The sequence below is a fragment of the Quercus lobata genome, chromosome 8 (assembly GCF_001633185.2).
Source record: "Quercus lobata isolate SW786 chromosome 8, ValleyOak3.0 Primary Assembly, whole genome shotgun sequence".
Lineage (NCBI taxonomy): Eukaryota > Viridiplantae > Streptophyta > Magnoliopsida > Fagales > Fagaceae > Quercus > Quercus lobata.
Window position 1 is genome coordinate 32,979,224 of NC_044911.1, and position 22,814 is coordinate 33,002,037.

Genomic DNA, 22,814 nt, shown 5'->3' on the forward strand with positions numbered 1-22,814 from the left:
TATTACAAATTTAAATGCGTATCTAGTACCACATCAATTCAAATTTAAATAATATGACATCATATACCCTATTAGATATAAAAATTGCCAAGAACATTATAGCTCTACTGAAATTTCCTAGTATTTCCAACCGAAATGTCCAATACTCAAATCCTTCCTCTTCTAATTATCAAATTATAAAAATTATATAAAAATTAAAATTAGAGACTCTTTAAATTGAGAGTATAATAAAGTGAGCTTGTGAAATGCATATAGACTATAGTAACGTAAGGGTTAAGCCTGAATTTATGTCTAAGAAGTGAAATGAATAGTAAATAACATAATCATACATCCCAATACCATAAGATGGTGAGCTTATGATCCTAGATTTTCATTGATCTTAAAAGTAGGCAGGTGCCCAAACGTATGTGTGCATTGCACTTTGCTTTAGTGTCTCCTCATGGGATTTTTAAAGGGAGCACAGAGATGGCATGAATACAAGGGTGGATTCATACTTGTCCATGCACTTCATGCACTGACCATGGTACTCCTCACACTACCCCATTTCAAGCCATTGATTCCTCACCCCCCACCCCCAACACCTTGTGTACCTCTCTTCATATTCTCAAATCATGGTTTTTGGTCTTGTTTTCTCACGTCAAAAAAGACTTCCTCATTGCTTTTCCTACTCGCTAGAGAGTAGAGACTCTGCTTCCTTAAATCAATATAGTTGCACATTCTCTATGTTAGTAATCATTTCCTTCCATAGATTTTTTTTTTCCCGCTAAAATATCCATCTAAGTAGATCATCCCTATTTTTTAGTCTGTTTAGTATGCAGGAAATTTATTATCACCTTGTCAAAATATCACTCCTAAAAATTGAATGCAATTCAATATTTTATTTTTTTGAGAAAAAAATACAATTCAATATAATCTTCTATTAAACATGCATTGCATTCAATTGAAGATATTCAATTAACCATTGTACAATACAAGATGGCCTATTCTAAAAAAGAATATTCTAAATGTTTTTTTTATAGGCAAATTTATTTAATGATTTTTCTTTCAATTGCTCCTATGAATAGAAGCAATTCCATATTTAATGAAATTAAAGCAAAAAAAAGGCTGCATTACTCCAATAAGAATATACAGAGTTTTACTTATACAAATCCCTTAACATGGCTCAGAAATCCAATGACTGCTAGTGCAGTCCCAGCATTTGCTTATTCAAACCAGGAGAGCATGGAGTTGGTAATTTCAAATTATTTCTTAACTTCAATTATAACTTTTCCAAAATTAGAGCTTGTGAAGAGGGAGCCTAAGCTCTCCAAGTAGCTCTCAATTCCATGGTAGATTTTGAGCTTGGAACTAATCTTGCCTTCTTTTATGTAGCTCTCCATTTCCTTTGCAAAATCCCCAAAACGATTCAAATGTGAACCCACCAAAAACCCTTCCATCCTCACCTCCTTTCCTACCATATTAAGCAGATTTCTTACCCCTTGTCTCTCTGTCCAGATCTGCATCAAACAAACAAGTTGGTAACTTTAATATATTTTGGTTACTTGTTATGTAGCTGTGTGTTTGTGTGTTTGCTGAAATGAAAATGTAAAGGAATATGATGACAGAAATGGTGTCATATGAGTCACCTTCTTATATTGGGATATCATGCCACAAACTGGGATTCGTGCATGCCTGTTAACATGGTTGAGGACAGCCTCAAGCATCTCACCACCAACATTGTCAAAATAAATATCAATGCCATTAGGGAAGTACCTATAACATTCAAGATCAAATAAGTATGCCTCCTCCACTAGATTATATGCTTGTGATAATCATAACATATAATAAGACATCCAAATGCAAGTTAAACTTTATAAAGAGATATTTCAACTTATAAACAAATTATCAATTACATAAAGATGAAACCTTAAATAATAATTACTTGCTTAATGCAGCATCTAAGTCTGTTTCTGTTTTGTAGTTGAATGCATCATCATATCCAAATTCCTCCTTTATGAGCTTTACCTAAGAATCACAAATAACATAAAATCAGAGTGAGAAATTGGTGAGAATGTCTGATACAAAAAAGTAAAAATATGATATATGCATCATGCTTTATCCCTTGATCTCTTATATCCCCAACTTTCAACAATCTGGTATCTAAACATGCCACCATTTCCAACCTCTAAAACCACACGCCAGTCAATCATTGTTAGATTCCAAATTTTATATCACTTTTAATCCCCAGTCTTCCACTGTCTTTTTTTTTATTGGTAGCTCTTCCTTAGTAACAATGCACATAAACATAATGGTATTGTTAAATTTAGCATGCATAACAAAATTGATGTATATGTTGGAAGGTGATGCATAATGCATCAATTCTTCATAATGTAGGCTGAAAATATAAAATACTCAACATCAGGAACATTTGCAAATACACTAAACATAATAGTTCCAATAGAGAACTCAAACATAAGTACTTTTCAAAATTAAAAACAATAAAAATGATTGTAATTTGTCACGCATAAAAAGTAATTAAAAACATTAAAAATGATTGAACTTTTGTCACATTGTTAACAAATTTTTTGTTGTTCTGATAATTTGTCGTGTTCGACACTATTATTGGATTACGCAAGCAGATTTACTAGATTTCCTTACCTTGTCGAGATCGTTTAATCCAAACTTCAATTATTTTTTTCTTCCTAAATTTCAGCGATCTAAACTTATTTTTTTACTATATCTTTCTCCATAAGAATCAATAATATGGGAAACATCCTTAAAGGCTGGTAGAAACACCTTTCTATTCTTTGATTTTAATAACCTTTGTTTTCACACACACGCTGAAAGCAATGTATCTATCCTCCAATCCACAGTTGCTACTTGGATACAGAACCTAGTTTAACCAATATAAACTACTAAACTACTTGAAAAATAGTTAATTCAAACTGCCAAATATAAGAGTCCCTCTTGTTTCCTAATTTGGTTACGGTAGTCAAAGTATCTAACAATAATAAAATTGACAGCCCTTCAATTTGTATAAATCATATGCAGACTGGAATAAGTTCTCTGTGATATAATAATTGTACTTACTTTCAACTTAAGTGTTGCTATGAGTGGTACTAATCCACCATGTTATTTATGGCCTCTATCCTTTATATTAGACACTTCTTTTTTTCTTTTCTTTTTTTGAGGAAATTATATTAGACAAACTTAAAATCAAATTAACTAGCTGAACTGCAGCAATTTCCTTTAAAACAAGAACGAAAGCTATATATAGATGCATTTGTATGTTTCAAATTATTTATGTAACTTAAGCTCAATGTTGGAAAGCCAAATTGGAGAAATTTTTGAGAAGAAGTTTTACCTTGGCATTCAAGCCAAAAAAAGAATAATGATAAAAGAGAGGGGATGGGTTCCCTTTTTCGGCCCATAAACCAAAACGAAAAAAGGCTGTATAAGTGACCACGCTCAAGGCTGGGCTAGAGATCCTATCAATCTATTAGATATAAACCAACACAGGGGAGATAGATTCATGGGCCAACATAGTGGAAATTCCAAGGGAGTTTTTGTAGTCAATACTTTTCAAAAGGCTCATCTTGAGGTCCACTAATTGAAACTACCAAATGAATTTTAAGTATAATGGGTCCCAAAAGTCCCCACCCACCATCTCTACAACTAACAAAGTGGTACACCAAATAATATGGGTTTATAATGGGTCCCAAAAGTCCCACCCACCATCTCTATAATTGACAGAGCGGTACACCAAATAATATGGGGTTTATAATGTTGTTGTTCCCAGCAGACCCCATGGCAATTAAATTGATTTTTAAGGTTCTGACTGACATGCAAACGGGTCCAAAAGGCGTATACGCAACTTCCGCTTTTTTTTTCTTTTCTTTTTTTTTTTTTTTGGTTCTTTTTTTATAATTTTTTTGGAGAGATGCATAAACTAGCTAAGATACAAGGCTCTTCTCATATCATGTCATTCATATCAAAATCTAATAAACAAGAGACGTGTAAAAATAACTACCTACTAATATGTCTTTCATTTGTTAGTAAGATAGTTATTTTTTACAGACATGTCTCACACTTATTAGATTTTGATAAACATTGTATCATTTGATACCAAATACCTTCTCTTTGGTCACAAAGGAAAAAGAGAGTTATAAAAATATCTTTTTGTTTTTGTTAAGTACTCAAATTCATTTAAAAAAATTGATTCTCAAAAAAATAAAATAAAAATCATTTAAAATACATGTAAGAAAGTTTGAAAATAGCAAGCCTTTCTACATTGGCCTTATGTAAGTTGGCCTATCAAAAAAGCACTAATACTTCATTTCTGCTCAAACTGATAATATCCATCGTTATTCAATCCCCCAAGAGTGAGAGATACCCTAAAATTGTGAGGATTATTATTTATACTTTTTATATATTTGTTTAAATGTTGAATACTTATCTAGTTATCTTTAATTTACTCTTTTAGTGCTTAGTTTATATATTAATTATCATTTAATTACCATGAATTCACTTTATTAGAGCATTCACATCAGTGGTGCTAAAATATTTTGTTTTTAGCACCTCAAAAAGCTATTTTCCTCAAAAAGCTATTTTCTTTATTTATTTTACCACCTCACTTTTTAATATACCCTATATCTCATCTCTTATTTTAGCATACAACCCAATAAAATGATATAAACAATTTATACCCATTAAATAAATAAAATAAAAAATCACACAAAAACTAGAAACACCCACAAGCACCTTTTCACAACCATAGAACACCGACATACCCAAGGCCAAACACCCAAACCCACAACCACAGAACACCCATAAAGAGCCATACCCACAGCCAAACACCCATTTCACAACAAACCACCAACCATTCCACAGCCACACCACCACTTCCACAACCACCAACCATACCACAACCACACTATCACCAACCACATCACAACCTAGAGACCCAAACCAGCCAAAAACCGCCCAATAAACCACAACTCCGTGGAAACCCAACCACACCAAAACCTAATTAGTGACCCACCACATCCATAACCCCCCACGGCATGACCCACCAACCAAACCACCACAACCCGATCAACAATCCATAACAACCCACAGCATGACCCACCAACCCAGCCACCACAACCCAATCAATGACCCACCACTACCGCAACAAACCACAACCTGATCAACAACCCATAGCCCAATCGAAACCCTAACCCAACTACCATAAGCCAATCAAAGTGGGGAGAGAGAGGGATGACAGAGAGAGAGAGAGAGAGATTGAATGAGTGAGAAATGGAATAAATATATATATATAAAAACAAGTAGCAACTTGCTACAGTGAACTAGTAGTACTAGTACCAATTCACTATAGCAAGTTGTCAATTTTTTTTAGATATGGTACCACCAATGTAGCATGTATTTTGTTGTTTGTGATGCTAAAATAGCTTTTTTAGCAATTTTAACACCACCAATGTGAATGTTCTTATCCATTATTGCTCTTAAATTGACATATGAAAATATAAATATATATATATTTAATAGTTAACTAATAAAAAATAATAATTTTCAAAATAATTTTGCATTTAAAATTATCTTCGCTCTTTCCCTCTTTGAATTAAAATTACCGCTTCCTCATAAGTGACCCTTCCCCCAAATCTGCGGCCTTTAAGCCTAGCATACACCCTTGACCAAAATTTGATCACTCACCCAAAAAATGGGCTGCGTAACGTGCGTTTAGCAGCTTTAGCTTCAACCAACAGCTTAATTAGTAATAGGTGGAAAAGTTCTAGCCCAAAAATAATTGATTGAGTTACAGGTTAACACTAAAATAAATTCGACACATGAAAAACACCTTTTTTTTTCTTTTCTATTTTTAAACTTAAAAAGATAATTAGTAGCGAATTGGAATCACATTTCAATTGCAACAAAGCAAAGAAAGTATTATGAGGACATCCAGCCTGAAATTTAGATGGAAGAACTTATATCAATTCGAAAAACTATACGTGCTGACTTTTTTTGTTAAATACTTGCCCACCTAATTTTATTTTAATTTAATATATCACAACTTCTTTTTAGCAAAAAACAATATTATCTTTACTTTTAAACCACCTCATCCACCAAGAGTATATTTTATCCTAAATTTTCATGATTTCGTTTCCCCTTTTTTTATATAAAAAAGTAATTACTTGAGAATAACTGGAATCACATTCCAACTAGGCAACTACACATTAAAGGGAAGGACAAAGAAAGTAATACGAAAACAGCCCACCTAAACTTTAGATGGAATACCTTCTCTCAATTCAACAAACTAACAAAAATTCTACATGACTGACTATTAGTGGTGAAAAAAAAAAAATGACGAATTCATGTGAGAGTGACGGCAATCAACCAGTCTACCATTTAGGATAATTGTGCAAATAGGTTTAAAAATTAAACCTTTCTAGCTATCGAGTTATTAATATTATTAATTAGTTTATTTCATATTTACAATGCTTCTAAACCACCTTTATCATATATTTTTATGGTTGCAATACATACCTTCTCATCTGATCCAGTGCTGCCAATAACCCTGCAACCTTTGAGTTTAGCCAATTGCCCTGCAAACATTCCAACACCTCCAGCCGCAGCCGAAACAAACACATTTGACCCTGGCTTTGGGTCTCCTAGTACCTCTATTCCCACCCATGCTGCAAACCCTGGTAGCCCTGCAATACATTTATATGTCATCTAATCTTTCATTTTTTTTTAAATGTACTATATTTAAAGGATAAAATCTATAAAAATAAATAAATGTATAAAAAGAAGACACTCCAGGAGAAAAGAAAAGAAAGAAGTCTCAAGAATATGGATTCAATTAGTTCAACTGGTAAATTTTTATCATCAAATGGAGTTCGAACCCCGTTTACACCAAAACCAAATTGGTGTCTTGGCTTAACGATAAATAACAGTTATTTTGATACGAACTTTATATATGTTGAAATTTTGTACCTATCCAAGAAACAGAAAAAAAAGTTCCATGAACAAGAAGTAGTACCAAGAGAACTGAGAAACTCTTGCAATGGAAGCTCAGATGCTGGGTCAACCTTCCTTAAATGCAACGCTGATGGTATAACACAATATTCGGCAATAGGACCAAAAGGATTGAGGACTATATCACCTTCCCTGTAACTACTGTCCTTTGACCGAATCACCCTTGCAATTGTAGTTGCGCTTACCACCTACATTACCATTTAGCATTTGAATTATCTATTCTATCAAAAAAAAGTACATACATCTATGACGGGCGAAGTCAATTTTTTTTTTTTTTTAAGAAAAAGATATATCAATTAAAAAATTCATGTTTTATGAGAAATAGTAGACTAATACCATTCCAAAATTATTCATTTAATTTCTCTTTTGAAATATTAACATTATGAGTTTTAATTAGACATCATCTTTGCATAAAAAAAAATGTATAAATCTCAATGAAAAATCATGCAATATGGAGAAATTTTTTAAAGACTTAGTTATCTAAAATACTTATTACTTTATTCTCATTTAAAAAATAATTGTTCCTTTCTTAAATGCTAACAAAAACTGAAAAACCTTTTAATATTTGAATTTGAAAAAAATATAACACCCATTCTTTTGAGAGGGGAGCTCATATTTTTTTAGAATCAAACTCAAAGCTCAAAAAATTAAAATTTTAATAAGTTTGTAAGAGGCCATGGCCGCACCAAACACGGCTGATAGCTCCACCACTATATGAGGTTTTGGATTGCACATTGTCTTTTGCCAAAAATTACATAGAGATATAAGAAACATATTTTAAGCAAAAAAAAAAAAAAAAACAGACATATAACAAACACGGATGATGGATCCCAATTTTAGTTCTATAAATTTAGATCCAATGATTTTTTTGGGTAAGTGAATTGGTCTTGAATTCACAAAACCATTCTGCCAAAAGAGATGAAACTTTGAATAAATTGATTCCACAGAAGTAAGATCCGGTTTAGAAAAATGAATTCTTTTTCCGAAAAAACCATATATAATCTACGAAGAACCGAAGAACTAAAACATATACATATGTTGATATCATTGTATAGGCTAGAAAAGTTGTAAAAATGGAATGGGGTTGTGTTTATTTAAACTTTTTGAGGTACCTCGTTAAGTTTGGTCTGAGGAAAGTAAAGGCCATCTGCAAGGCCAGACATCAGGGTACGTTGATATGGATCGACGGAGATGAAGATGTTCTGAACAATGAGATGGTGGTCCGGAATTGAATCAACATCGAGTGATAAAGTGACTGTACGGAGTTTGAGATGATCAGACGTTGGAACACCTTCGGGTGCATATGCAGCCAAGTGCCATTCTCTGCTCTCAACCACCCCTGCCATTGTTTTGTCTCTAGCTTTTGTGTATGAAAATGTCTGTGTCTCTGTTTAATAACGACCTAGTGTTGTGAACTACTTTTTAGGTGGAGATTGGACCTGATTTATTCTTGAGATGTGGTCTTGTACAGTAGTGATCGATAGTAGTGTGGAAAAAGTTGTATTGGGGCAGGGTGGCCCATAGAGTCATTACGATATGAAAATAATTGTTCTTATCTGGCTAAATTTTCTTGAGCATGCACAACTTTTTCCTAAATATATATAGGTTGTCACTGTCAAACAAACTTATTGGATGATAAAAGAGATTCGAGTTGGTAGAGAATAAAATATGGGTTATTTTTAACTGTATCTATAATTGACTTTAATAATTGTAAAATTTATTGTGAAAAATATGATATTGCTAATATTATTTGTAAATTGTCAATTAGCACGTCTCCCTTTTCAATTCTTCATAAATAGTCCCAACTGCTTAAGACCAAAATTTTCAACATTCTTGATCTTCTCTCTCGTAAGTTTTTCCAGTTTGCGTCAATGAGGTTCTTACTTCTTCTTTTTTGAAAAGATGAGGTTCTTACTTCTTATAGTAGCTTCCCTTGAAAACTAAATGCAATAAATGAATCATTATTGTTTCCTTTTCCATTAAATTAGTAGATTAACTAGTTTTAACAACTATTTTTCAATTGAATTCATTAAAAATACGTACAAAAAAAGGAAAATAAATGAGAAGAGAAAATTATGTGATTAATTCTATTTTTCTCATCATTTCTTAAAAGTTACAATGTATTTTAAGTAGAGTTTATGGTGTGTTTTTGTGTTATAAGTTATAACTCATTCTCACTCCCTCATGTGTGTATGTTTGTTTGAAAAAAAAAAAAAAAATGATGTTCAAATGTGTTTTATTGAAGCAACAATTATAATAAGCTAAGAGATGGGGCAAAAATTAAAAAATTAAAACATTATGCATTGATTTTATTTTTAAAAAGCTCCATATAAGAATTAAAGAAGGGGAAACAATAACATGATGTAGCCACCCTCTATCTTTAAGCCAGCCAAGCAACCCCTCTTACTCTTAGGATTAATAACTAATGATGCACGAAAATCGTCAATGAGCTGCTGGCTCCAAATCACGTTAATGGGCACTTGCAAAACAAAAGCACAAGGACCAAACAAAAGGCACCGGTGTGGTACCAACCAAAGACCCTCCGAAAGTCAAGTTAATGAATAAGAAATCTCTAAGAACTCTATAGTAAGAGAGATAGGGATTTCTGCGTACCTGAAAAAAGAGGAGGTCCGGTGCTTATTTAGTGCCGAGTAGTGAACCAAGATCCCTCAGAAGTGGGGATTTTTCCTTGTAGGGAAGATCTAGTATTAGGGTTTCCGAGATTTTAGGGTATCTTTCCATACAAGAAAGATATGGGTGCATAGTAGGGTCTTTGTGCGTGATACGCAAGATATTTCCATATATGAGTATGCGTGAGGATCAAGTAAGGCCACATAGGGTCCGTCAATGTGCTTTTCGTTAGCTAATGATCTTTCGTTGGTTTGCGGGGGTGACGTGCCCGTCAGCTTCATCGTTGGTCTATCTTCAGGGTCGTTGGTTTTCTGGGGAAACTGTCGGTTTTAGCAATGCTGACAGTTCCACAGGACCTGTCAGCTTTTCCTGTTATGCCTTGATATTTGCGCCAAAAAACACCCCCATCAATAACCAACCACTCTCTATTCTTAAGCCCAACCCCACCACCCTTTTTGACATCTTAGGGCAGCCAATCAACTCCTTATTTTGACTTATCAAATCTGTAATTTTTTCTCATTAATTTCAACTTTAACTTACGTAGTGATAGCATGTCTAGCTGTAACTATTAGCTAGTTTATTTCCTAGTAGTTACAAATTAAAATAGACTTGTTAGGTAAAAGTATAATCAGTTTTTTTTAAAAAAAAAAATTTTATGTAACTTTAACTTAGTTTCAAACCAAGATAGAAAATTTATTTCTCCAATTTTTCTCTGTAATTCCAGCTTTGATTCTTAATTCTAAGGCAATTCTAGTTCAAGTTCTCAATTATTTAATCTTGATTTCCATCATAACACTTTTATATTTTAACAAAATTAGACATGGAATTGACAAAAAGAAAAAAAAAAAGAACACACTAGAAGGAGTGCTAACTTTTAAATTTTAACAAAATTTAGAAATGAGGTAAGGGGAAAAAATTAAATAAAGAATATGATTGAAGGACTGCTTTCTTCTAGATATACACTTTTTTTAAAGTGTTTTGATGGGCTTGGCTATTTGTTCATTTGTTAAAAATGCTTAGAAAACGAAAGGAAAAATTATTTTGTATTTTTGTATGAATTTACCAAAATCAACTCAAAAGGCTAACCTTATTTGGCTTCTCCCAAAAAAAAAAAAGGCTGGCCTTTTTTTTTTTTTTTTTTTTAGCTTGTATCAACTTATTTAGTTTTTCTTTTTTCTTTTTTATAGGACTTATTTGGTTATTTGTTGAAAATAGGTAAAAATACAGTTATTTTGAAGATTTGGACTCTTAAAAAGTTATATATAAGCAAATAAGCTAAATAAACTTCAAGAAAGTTAAAAAAAAAAAAAAACACTTAGATCTTAGATGCTCTTTTTAAAAAAAAAAAATCTATATTTACTAAGAGGGGGCGGGGAAAGAAAAGGCTACACAATTTTCAAAAAAAATCATACATATATTAGTGCTTTTTCTTGCATGTACTCTTAGAATTTCCTATTTTTAAATAGCTACAATTATATATTAAAAAGCTATTAAGAGTTCTTCTTTTTTTCGTTTTATTGTGGATGGGCCTCTAATCCCAACTAGCTTAATGGACAAAAGAACGTATACAGGCCTCTAAGACAATAAATGCCCATTATATATACACTATAGTAAAAGTGTGTTAGGCCTCTCCAACGCAGGTTACGCAGCCCAACCCACTTTCAAAAAATCAACTCATATTTTGTGACTAACCAAATTAACACAGCCTTTCGGGTCTAATAAACCTTCTAGCAAAACCACTCAAACTCCTTTGTCTCTTGACTGAATCCAACAGCTCGTGGAGACACCAAACTTTTCAGGAACCCAAACACACGAGTCACACTTCTAAGAGGAGGTAGTGTTCTAATCAAATCAAAGTTATCTGATGATTCGGATCATCCACTCACACATGTAACCTGACCTTCCAGCTTAACCAAATTTTCACTTTTATAAAAACAAAAAACACCCATGATTTGTAATCAAGGAAACCTAATTTGGGTCCAATAAATAAAATCCCAAATAGGAAACTTTTTATTATCTTCTCCCAACCATTATATTTTCATGGGCTTCATTGGAACTTTTTCACTTTTTTTATTTATTATTATTATATATTATCAAATCCCTTTATCCATCGCCAAAAATCCTTCTATCAAAGTGATGAAAAGGGAATTTAGTCATGAACCAAATACCAGACATTGCTTCTCACTCATATATACCATTGTCACCACCATCTTCATTAAATTCATCTTTGCTAAATAACCCCCATGTAAGAGAACATCGCTTAAACTTCCAGTAAGACTAGAATTTCACATTTAGCAAAGACACAACAACCAAAGTTCACTAATAATCGTTTTATTAATTAATTGGCCTCCATGGTCACCATTCACAAGTATAGCAGAACCAAAAATACTTCCAACAAGACAAAGGAGAAAGCAACTTAATTTTTGTTGAATGCACCACCAAAACTCATGTCCTCCCCATCTCTAATTCACTTTTCTCTCTATCTTACTACATTGTTTGAACTCATTAGCTTGGATTTATTATTAATCATGTGTTTATAGAGTTTTACCGGTAAGGTTTATATTACTTAATTTGCTGACTCTTTTACTTCACCTTGCCGGACACTTTATTTAATTGTGATAGATTCTTGATTTTGTCATCATTGAACATGTAAACTTGAGTTTGCTAAACTCTCCCCGATTAATTTGTTGGATTCATTTGTTTAGAATTGTTAGACCTTATTCTCAAAAAAAAAAAAAAAAAAATTGTTAGACCTTTGTGTTGTCTTTTTGTACATGTTTATTTCAACATGTTGCACTTGCTGAATCTTGTAAACTTGAGCTTTTTGGATTCTCAACTTTAGCATTATTGGGCTCTTAAGTCTTAAGACCAATTTCACTCACTAGACACATTTGGTTACCATTGCTGAATGCTTTTATTTTAGTATATCTGAAATATTATTTCGATATCTCTAAATGCACACAAATCATGACTTCACAAAACACATTATCCTAACCTTATTGGATGCATTGTAATATTTAGTCGAACATATTATTTTAACCTTGTTGAGTGTTTCATGATCTCACTGAATATCAATCCTGTATTGTTGCACTGCTACAAGCAAATACATGTAGACCTAACTTGTTACCATTGTGCATCTCTGCCCTATAAATTTCACTATTGTTAGACTATTTTGCAACCTTTTTATTACTACAAAGCAACTCATAATATCACCACTAGATGTCTTTAATTATCACTGGATATTTCACATTTGTAATTGTATTACTATTAGAAGTTGTTTGGCTTTACTTAGACATCACTGTAGTATGTCTCAACTAATTAACATCAGTGTTGTTGGGTGCCTTGTGGTGTCGCTGTTGGATACTCTTTTCTGAACTACTTCTTATATCATATATAACTAATTAACATCAGTGTTGTTGGGTGCCTTGTGGTGTCGCTGTTGGATACTCTTTTCTGAACTACTTCTTATATCATATATATGGTGCTGTTGGATACCTTTTGACACTGCTAAAGCACCTCATAACTATCCTTATCAGTGATGTATGCTCTATGATCTAACTACCCCATGATCAAGGGAAAACTATTTCTCTCTCTGTTGCAAATTTTCATGTCTATATCATGTTTTATCTTAATTTACACACTAATCACACTAATTTATTGTTAAAGGGGAAGCACAATGGTACCAACTAATGGATGACCCATTGGCATCAATTTTTGACTCAACTATTCTCACAAACTCGATTCTAATTATCATTGACACATAGTTTTAGAAGTTCCTATTTGAAAAAGCGACTGTTCTAAATTAAAAAGGAAAAGGTGGGGAAACAAAAGCAACAACACAATTAGAAAATTAAAGCAACAATACTTTTTCAATTTTAACAAAATTTAGAAACGGGTTTAAAAGAAAGAACAATTGAAACCAGGAGGAGTTTATTTAATTTAATGTATGTTTAGATGTTCAAAATTTAGAAATGGGGTTTGAAAGAAGAAGAAGAATTACTCTAGATTTTTTTTTCCCTTTTAAGTGTACGATTATATATATATATATATATATATATATAAAGATAAAATGGATATTAAAAAAAAAGCTAAAATTATAAATTATCATGTTTATATTATTTTACTTACTAAACACATTAATTTGTTGCTAAAGGGGAAGCACACTGATAACAACTAAAGGGTGACCCGAGTCTAACTACGTATTTATGTATTGAACCACGACACATATTTGAATAAATCAACAAAACAAAAAAAAATCCTAATAAATTGAAATGGAATTGGGAGAGGGGAGAAGAAATAAGTAGAAAAAAAACTATGCCATAGGCCCATATCTAGTGTTGAACTCCGACCCACACCATGTACTCTTAGATGTTCTTTCTTAATTGAAAAGGAAAATGTTGGAAACAACATTGGCAACAATAACTTCTCAATGTTAACAAAATTTCAACAAGTTATTCATTCAAATAAGAAATTGAAACAGGTTAAAGAGAAAATACCACATGGAGGGATATTGTATGTAACTATTACACATAATACCATCTTCCCCCTCCTTCCTCTCTCTCCCCCCATAATGTACTCTTAGATGTTCTAAATTTGCTTCTTAAAAAAAAGATGTTCTTATTTTGAAAAACTACAATTCTAAATTGAAAAGAAAAAGGTTGGAAAGAAATAAAGGAGCAAAAACACAATTGGAAAACTAAAGCAACAATAACTTCCCAATTTTAACAAAATTTAGAAACATGTTTAAAAGCAAAAGGAAAATTAAAAAGGCCAAAATTAAAAAGACACCCTCTAAGTTTCACAACTTTTCATTTCAATCATCTAAGTTTACATTTTGTCATTTCAGTCCTCTAAGTTTCAATTCTCCTCAATTCAGCCCTCCATTAATCTTCCATCCATTCTTGCCGTTAGTTTTGACCCTAATTTAATATTTATTTCTTAATTTAAAAAAATGTTAAAAAAATCCATAAATTAAAATAGCAAACCGGAATGGCTTCAAAAAATAGCAAACCAAAAGAACACGAATAGAAACCCAGCCTAACCCATCAATAACTGACTAAGAAGGAGAAAGAGAGATCAAGAGACCGAGAGGAAGAGCGACAGGCCAAGAGGGATATGAGAGACAGATCGAGGGACGGCTCCGGCCAATAGTCAGTAGCTCTAGGCCGATATGACGGGGCAACTCGTTTCCTTTTGTACACCAATATGTCGATGATGCCGCTTCTTCTTCTTCAATTCATTTACTATAAAATAGGACATTATATAGTCAACCAAAAACCACACCAAAATCACAACAAACTACCCAGCAAACTAACTCGTATCACACCCAAACCAAAACCAATCCAACCATACCAAATACAACCAAACCAAACAGAAGTTTACAAGAAAGACAAAAGCATCTCAAACTTGACCCAACATCATACCACCGCCAACATCATACCACCGCCAACAACCTAAGTAAGCCTTGATTACAGTGACCCATTACCTACACTGTCATACCGACCTAGAGTCGCCGAGTATTGGCCGGAGTTGAGCTTCCGGAATGCCTCATCTTCCTCTCCCTCTCGATCTCTCGATCTCTCTTTCTCCCTTTCAGTCTCTCTTTCTTCCTTTTGGTTTGCTATGTTAATTTTAGTCTCCTGGTTTTTTCATGTTTTGCTATTTTTTATTCCTGGATTTTTTACTTAAATTTTTTTAAATTAAGAAATAAATAATAAAATAAATATTAAATTAGGGTCAAAACTAACGACAAGAATGGATGGAAAGTTAACGGAGGGCTGAATTAAGGAGGATTGAAACTTAGAAGACTAAAATGACAAAATGCAAACTTAGAGGACTGAAATGAAAAGTTGTGAAACTTAGAGGATGAGTTTTGCATTTTAGCCAATTAAAAAATATGGCAAACATCACTTTTCATTTTTTAAAACATTTAGAAATGGGGTTGGAAGGAGAAGAAGGGAGTTTGCTATAGAAAGTAGAAAGAGGTTTTACCTTTAATGTTTTTTTTTTTTAATCTTTAATGTAGAAGGCTCAGATGTTTTTGTTTTTTTTTTTTTTCAAGCTAAAGTTGAGATTCTAAAAAATTAAAGCTATGAATGAATGTACACTTTAGATGTTCTCATTTTAAAAATAACTAAAGCGGAAGAAAAAAATAAATAAAAACCTAAGTTATAAATGAAAGTACACTTTAGATGTTATCAATAGGAAGAAAAAATAAAAAGAGAAGAGCAATGTACAAGAGAGCAAAATATAAATAAAAGAGAAAGCAATGAAAAATATCGCTAGAAGGAGGGCTTGAACCTCCGACCTTGTGGTTAACAGCCACACGCTCTAACCAACTGAGCTATTCCAGCTTTGTTACCTCCAGTTTGTTTAAATTATATAAATAATTAAATTGTAATCAAGGGAATATAGAGAGTCGCCTGATTCACATTCATATGATTCATAGAGTCGTATCCACGGCAACTAGGACATCTACACCAAGGGAATATAGGACAAATAATATTCATCCGCAGTTTGCTTTGTTGCAAATATTTAAGATGACAGACTTTGGTGCTCCTCTAATACGTGGAGATATTATCATGGGCTTTGAAATTTTGCAACAAAGCAAAAAAATAAAAATAAATGCAAGTTTGGTATGGAAGAAAAGTACCATAAATGGCTTACAATGTGGGAAAGTGCAAGAACTTCATGCCTAAAATGGTATGAAAATTTGAAAATAGCACAGATTCACGTTACCTTGCAGAGATAAAATGTAAAAGAGTGAAGTTACCTGGCACAATAATTTTCATCACAGATTACACGTCTGTTAAAGTTAAAAAGTTAGTTATTATTGATATAATATCATTAACACTACTTTATTATCTATTGTTAATAACTTGTCATCAATGTAAAATTTGTTGTCAATTTTGGTACGAGGGTAAGAAGGTAAAAAGGGAAGTAGTACAGCTAGGAAACCAACCTAGGCTACATCTGCTCACGCCACCTTCAGTTAACTTCAATACTACTTAGCAATAATAATAAATAAATATAAATAAAAACCTCCCTCTGCCTCTAATCCTCTTTGGACGTTATTACTATCACAAGTTCCAACTGCAAGCACCCACACCCACTTCCTGTGTCTCAAATTTCTCTAGACCCTCTCACTAGTCTTCAACATCAAGGTACTCAGTTCTCTTCCTCTCTAGCTACGAGGTACTCGTGTGTTTTTGTGTATGTGTGAGGGAGAAAATCTTGAAATTTATTATCAGTAGCCTAATAAATCCGTTTTATGCGAAATTGATTCTTGCAATATATTTCTTTAATTTAATTCTCTGCACAGATTATTTGATTTGTCAAAATAGTGGGAAAACAAAGCATTGCTTGCCTGGTGAATTTCGTATATCTTACATGAATTAGGCACATAGTTTCTCAAATGGATTGTACAAACTTGATTTGTTCTTTATAGTTTGTTAAAACTGATTGGAATGTGACTCCCACTTGATTTGATTAATCTCTATTCTTTATTTCTATGCTAGATCTAGGGGGGGCTTTCTTTTTAATTATTTAGTCAAGATCTTGCTCTCTGATCCATAGGTTAGGCATCGTCTATCCGATAGTTCATACTAAGAAACCTGTTTTCCCCCAGAAACACATACCTACTATACATGGTTTAATTGAATAATGATTTTCATAAAATCTAAATGGGTCTGTGTCTTTGAACAAAATTCAGATACCATGGGAAGTAAGGCACCAAGCTGGGGTGAGCAATGGAGCGCAGAAGGTTATGGTGGCATTGATGATGATGACAAGCTCATGAACAAGGTAGGAAACAGCAGTGGCAGCAAGATGGGAGATGTGAAAGCAGCAGCATCGGCAGGACTCGGCAAGGCCAAGGCAGCTGCATCAGTGAGCGCCCAAAAGGTTAAGAGCGGAACCTCGGTGGGAATCAAATGGGTCAAGAATCAATACCAGAAAAAGGTCTCTAAATGAACAAAGATTTGCTCCTTCGATTGGATGAATGAAAACTTGTATTTGTTCCAAAAAAAAATAACCAAGAACAATTTACATGAAACTTTATACATACTAGGTGGACAATGTGAACAGCTCTCTTTGTTGGCTTGGTAGTCAGTTGCTCACTTTTCTTATCCCAAGCCCGAAGATGGACAATTTGATTTAGTTTTGCTGTTCCTCACCCTCTATAATATATTAATATTTTTGTGCTTTATGATGTACATTAAGAAGATTGTGTAAAATCCTTTTAGTGACATAATGCCATGGCAGCGCTAGCAAGCTCTACCGTAGTAGCAGATAGCTCCCACAGGATAGCGATGGGAGAATTAAGACTATGATCTCAGTTTCGACTCAAAATTTCAATCGCAGATGACTATTTCTGTCTCCCAGAATAGTCTGTATAACAGCCGAGTCTATAAAATTATTGGAGCTTTTCGTAATAATCTCACAGCAAAACCATAGAAAAATAGAAAACAATACACATTACAACACCTCTAAAACCAGTGATGTATCCAGGATATATTTTTAGAGGGGGTCGATAAGAAGATGCATTTTGGATAAATAATGAATCTTGTGGTCTATGCGATTTTCTTATCATAAATTTGTCCTATTAGGTATTAGCAAGAGAATAAAAGATATGAAGTGTTGCGTTCACAAATTTTTCACAATACTTTTTCAAAAAATCTTAGGTGATAAGTTGTCATTAGTTCTAATTCAAACCCACTACTAAAATTATTTTTTTCTATCAATAACAATCTGTCACTTAGAATTTATTAAGAAAGTGTTGTGAATATAGCGTTTCTCATATAAGATAAACTATAATTTCATTACATATTGTTTTTTAATACAATGAATATAGTAATAATTATTGCTAAGATTAGGGCCCATTTGATACATGTGTCTAAATACATGTTTTTAGTTTTTAAACAACATTATACGTATTTTCACACACTTTTTCATTCATACATATTTTCAAAAAACACAAACAACATTACCAAACGGGCTCTAAATCTTTGAAATCATCTATTATTTTTAAATACAATAAACCTTATAATTATTGTTGTTTAGTGAACTCCAAGCATGATCTAAATGGGTTTTTTTTTTTTTTTTTTTTTTTTTTTTAAGATTTAGGCTGAACAAATTTATACTTTTGTTGTTAGACTTACTATTTTTTTTCCCCCATATTTTAGATCAAATTGGTTTGTTATGAGTTTTTTTTTTTTTTTTGTGTTTAAAAATACTAAGACATTGTCAAAATGATCATATTCAAGTTTATTTCTTTTGGGCTTTTAAAAAAAAAAAGGTTTAGGGTTTAAAATTTTATTTTAAGAGGGTAAAAAAATTATATGCAATTTTTTTTTTTTGGGCCCAGCTCAATGGGGGTCATTTGAACCCCCTGGACTGTACCTAAAGACGCCCATGTCTAGAATACAATACAATCACTAAACTATCACTAAACTAAAAATTGTTTTCAAATCCTCTAGGGGGTCTGCAAAGATAGATTTTGTAGTAGTAAAGCAACTACGTTTGGCAATTACATTTGCTTCTCACGCAAATGTGAAGACAAATTTACGCTTGACAAGTACACTTGCTTCTCACGCAAAGCTGCTTCCCACGCAAGCCAATTATGCAAAGGATTAGGCCTTCACCGGCCAAGTAAGTCTAGGTACACATCCTAGTTCACGAGAAATACATTTGCACATCTATTTGCTTCCCACGCAAACCAATTATGCAGAGGACCAACCTTCATCGACCAAGTAAGTCTTGGCACATGGGAGTGAACCCCACACTCCCACAAGTGAGAGCGATGATACATGTATTAATATCACCTCCAAGTAGACACGCAAAAAACACATGTTTAAGTGTGACGTTGTAATTGATGTGCTTAAATCTTTTTTATTCAACAAGTACTCATGGTAGTCCCATGTATAACTGCTTAAGATTCAATCCTACGATAACACTGAAACATATTGTGAAGTTGGGGGGGGTGGGTGCGTCAATAGGCAGACCAGTCACTGACCACAGCTTGTAAAATTCTATCATTAGATGGGCCATTGTTTATTAACGATGCCAATAACAATTTCTGCACCAGGTCCAACTTCTAAAACTATTACCTCAAACTGGACTACTAGATGGAGGCCATCCTTTGCCCGTGGCGCTCAAGAAACTAGTCCATTTGCCATTATCATCCCTGTTCTGCTTTCAACCCTCCACTTCTATCAATTGATTCAATACCTCCTCCACCCTCCCCTTTTTTTTCTCCCACATACCCATCGGTGTTGAGCTTATGCCAACCCCAGAACTCTAAAATACAAAGTCAAGCGCACACACATCCATAGAGCTGCACAAACAATTCATTTACTTAAAATAGTCATTCACCCTAATCATAAAGGAGGTAGTCAGACTGGCAAGAGTATACATTGATCCAAACCATCTGGAATTTAAAAAGAACATAATACTAAAATGTTGACAAACTAAAAAATATAGTCATTGATCCAAACCATAGTGTACTGCCTAGAACATCAATCTAACGAAGTGCAGAGAATTTACATCTAATCTAATTCCATCATTTTCTTAGTTTTATTTGCAATTCCTATTCACATAGATGCAACTTAATCACAATTCAGCAAATCCCAAAGGTATTCTCACCACTGTAGGTCATATAAAGGAAACCATCTTCTTCCTTATTTTCCTCATAAATTGCAGACATCATAGCCGCTGCAATAAAAAACCAATACCCCAAATCATAAAAGTGAAAAGGAAGGGAGTGCAAATTTGGAAACAAAAAATAGTGACTATCTTACCAGTGGGTGGTAGAATGTTCTTGACAAAAATGAATATAGCCTTCTCAGGACTTAACTTGATCCTCTTCCGAACCACATACACAAACTGGCCAACAGTCAAATCAGCAGGAACCAGATACCTACATTCATCCCAACGGAGCACATTTAATTTCAGATCCAGTAAAAAGAATGGAAAGGCCTGGAGAACGAACACAATGTATGAACATATCCTTCCAAATCCACTCAGTAATAAATGAGAACTAAACTGCAAACTAGGAAATGGTTTTTTTTTTTTTTAATTAAACCCATGATCTTTCTTAGGAGGGGAAATCATTGGCCTAAACTATGAAATGGTTACATGTGACTACTCGAGGAAACTCTTAAAACATATTCAAAGCATGTCTATTTCTTGAGAATGCATCATGGACAATTGTGATAAAAGGATTGGCATTGCGTAAAATATCAGAAGTACATGATATATATATATATATATATATGAGAGAGAGAGAGAACAAATACACAAATACCCATTTAACAACTAATAAAACTCAAAGATGCAAGCAGATAATAGCATCAACAAAAAGCATATTTAACTTGGTTTTTGTAAACCTAGTAGCTGTTACAAGTTTTTAATTCAAAAATTCTAACTTCGATGACAAAGTGATTATTCAAGATGTTCTATTAAAACAAATAATAATAACAATAAATTGCTTTAATTTCCTCTAGTGTCCAAAACAGAACTCAGCAAATGAATCCATAGGTTACATACAGTCCAAAAAGGATTCACATCAAAAGGCAAAAATTGCAATCAAACATAACATAATATTTCAAAATGAGAGCATTTTATGATTCCACAACATATCAAAACATTACAAATATATGGAAGTTGTAAAACAATGGCATAGAAGAACTGACTTCTTCTTATCAATGTCAGGGACATCACTCTTTTCAGCCTTCTCTACAATCACCTACACCAGGCAACCTTTATGTTAGAATCAAAACTAAAACTAAAACAGACACACACACACACACACAAACAAAACAACAATCATACTGGAATTCTATCTGGGTACTTCTCTCTGATGCGGGCAGCTTCAGCCTGCCTCCTCTCTGACATATAGAAGAACACAAACAGTAACACATAGACAATAGTAGAATTATATACATAAGCCTATATACAGAAACACACAGTGCATCTAAATATAAACACAATGTGTGTGTGTAATATATATTAAGTGTATATGCCTAAGGTTCTTAACACACCAATTGATTACAGTAAGCATAACAAGACGGCTAAATACCTATACAATAATTTCCCAATTGCAAAATAAGCAATTATACAAGAAAACTTACATAAAAGTACAATAAAACATCATAATTACCAAACCCATTTATATTAACCTAAAAAAATTAAAAACAATTTTAATAAATTTAATAAATAAATAATTAATAATTAAAAAAAAAAAAAAAAACTAGACCAAAAATAGAAAATTCCAAAATCCTCGTTAGGGCTAATCAAAATAAAAAAATTATGAACCTAACAAAGCGTGACCCAAATTTGAGAATTGCCTTTCAAGGAAGAGAGAGAAAATATGAAAATTTTCTAGGAATCTAAATCAGTGATCCTACGGCCGAAAATCTAGCCCAAAATATTAAAAATCTAGGGTTCCTCAACATGATCAAACGCAATTATCTCTAATAAAAAATCAATACAAAAAAGCACGAACCAAGTGGGTGCTCCATCTTAAAGGAACTCTTGGCCATGGCGACAAATTCTGCAACCAAAAAAAAAATTGTAAATTAGGGTTTGTCAGTTTGATACTTTGATATCAAATTATCAATGAAGCAATCGATCAAATCAGATTTTAAAAAGCCAAAAAAAAAATTAAAATAAATAATTTTGTACCAAATTAGGGAGAGAGAGAGAGATTGATTGACTTGAGGTCCCAAAAAGAGGGGCGAAAAAACGAGAAAAGGACAAATTGACCTGAAGTGGAAGCGAAGGGGAATTCCTTAAATATATACGGTTCGTTTATAGAAGGGCTCTTAAACTTTGTCGTTTTGATTTTTTAATATAAGTTTTTTTTTTAAAAAATTTTAAATATGGTATTTTTTTTACAAAAATTTTGGTTTTGACTTACTTTTTTTTTTCTTTCCTTAGCCACAAATGGCTGGTGAATTTTTAATTTTTAATTTTTAATTTATAGAATTATTATTGGCCAAATCAGTAAATATTGAACTATATATATTATTATAATTCCATAATTGGGTGAGGGATAATTTGAAACCTTAAATGTCTCGTTGGATAATATCAAAATATGACAACTAATTGATATTACAATTTGTAACCATAAAAAAAAAAATATATATATATATATATATATATATTGTTTC

The 22,814-nt window shown here is 32.8% G+C and overlaps 2 protein-coding genes, 1 long non-coding RNA gene and 1 other non-coding gene across 4 annotated transcripts; 1 reads left to right on the top strand and 3 right to left on the bottom strand.

Annotated features, from left to right (window-relative positions):
• Positions 1–996: 996 nt before the first annotated feature.
• LOC115957756 (2-alkenal reductase (NADP(+)-dependent)-like) lies at positions 997–8,563 on the bottom strand. Its single transcript, XM_031076078.1, has 6 exons — positions 8,127–8,563; positions 7,019–7,202; positions 6,523–6,689; positions 1,922–2,004; positions 1,626–1,752; positions 997–1,496 (listed from the first exon to the last, which is right to left on the bottom strand). The coding sequence occupies exons 1-6, from the start codon at positions 8,358–8,360 to the stop codon at positions 1,242–1,244; spliced, it is 1,050 nt and encodes a 349-aa protein (XP_030931938.1). The 5' UTR covers positions 8,361–8,563; the 3' UTR covers positions 997–1,241.
• Positions 8,564–15,924: 7,361 nt separating this feature from the next.
• Positions 15,925–15,998, bottom strand: TRNAN-GUU. The gene has a single exon. It is a non-coding gene; the product is annotated as a tRNA-Asn (tRNA).
• Positions 15,999–16,661: 663 nt separating this feature from the next.
• Positions 16,662–17,849, top strand: LOC115957649. Its single transcript, XR_004084387.1, has 2 exons — positions 16,662–16,808; positions 17,357–17,849. It is a non-coding gene; the product is annotated as an uncharacterized LOC115957649 (long non-coding RNA).
• A 1,653-nt stretch (positions 17,850–19,502) lies between these two features.
• On the bottom strand, positions 19,503–22,438 carry LOC115958059 (autophagy-related protein 8C-like). Its single transcript, XM_031076421.1, has 7 exons — positions 22,327–22,438; positions 22,148–22,195; positions 21,475–21,530; positions 21,336–21,388; positions 20,442–20,560; positions 20,287–20,355; positions 19,503–19,978 (listed from the first exon to the last, which is right to left on the bottom strand). Exons 2-7 carry the CDS (start codon positions 22,182–22,184, stop codon positions 19,923–19,925), a joined length of 390 nt encoding a protein of 129 aa, XP_030932281.1. The 5' UTR covers positions 22,185–22,195; positions 22,327–22,438; the 3' UTR covers positions 19,503–19,922.
• Between the last annotated feature and the right edge of the window lie 376 nt (positions 22,439–22,814).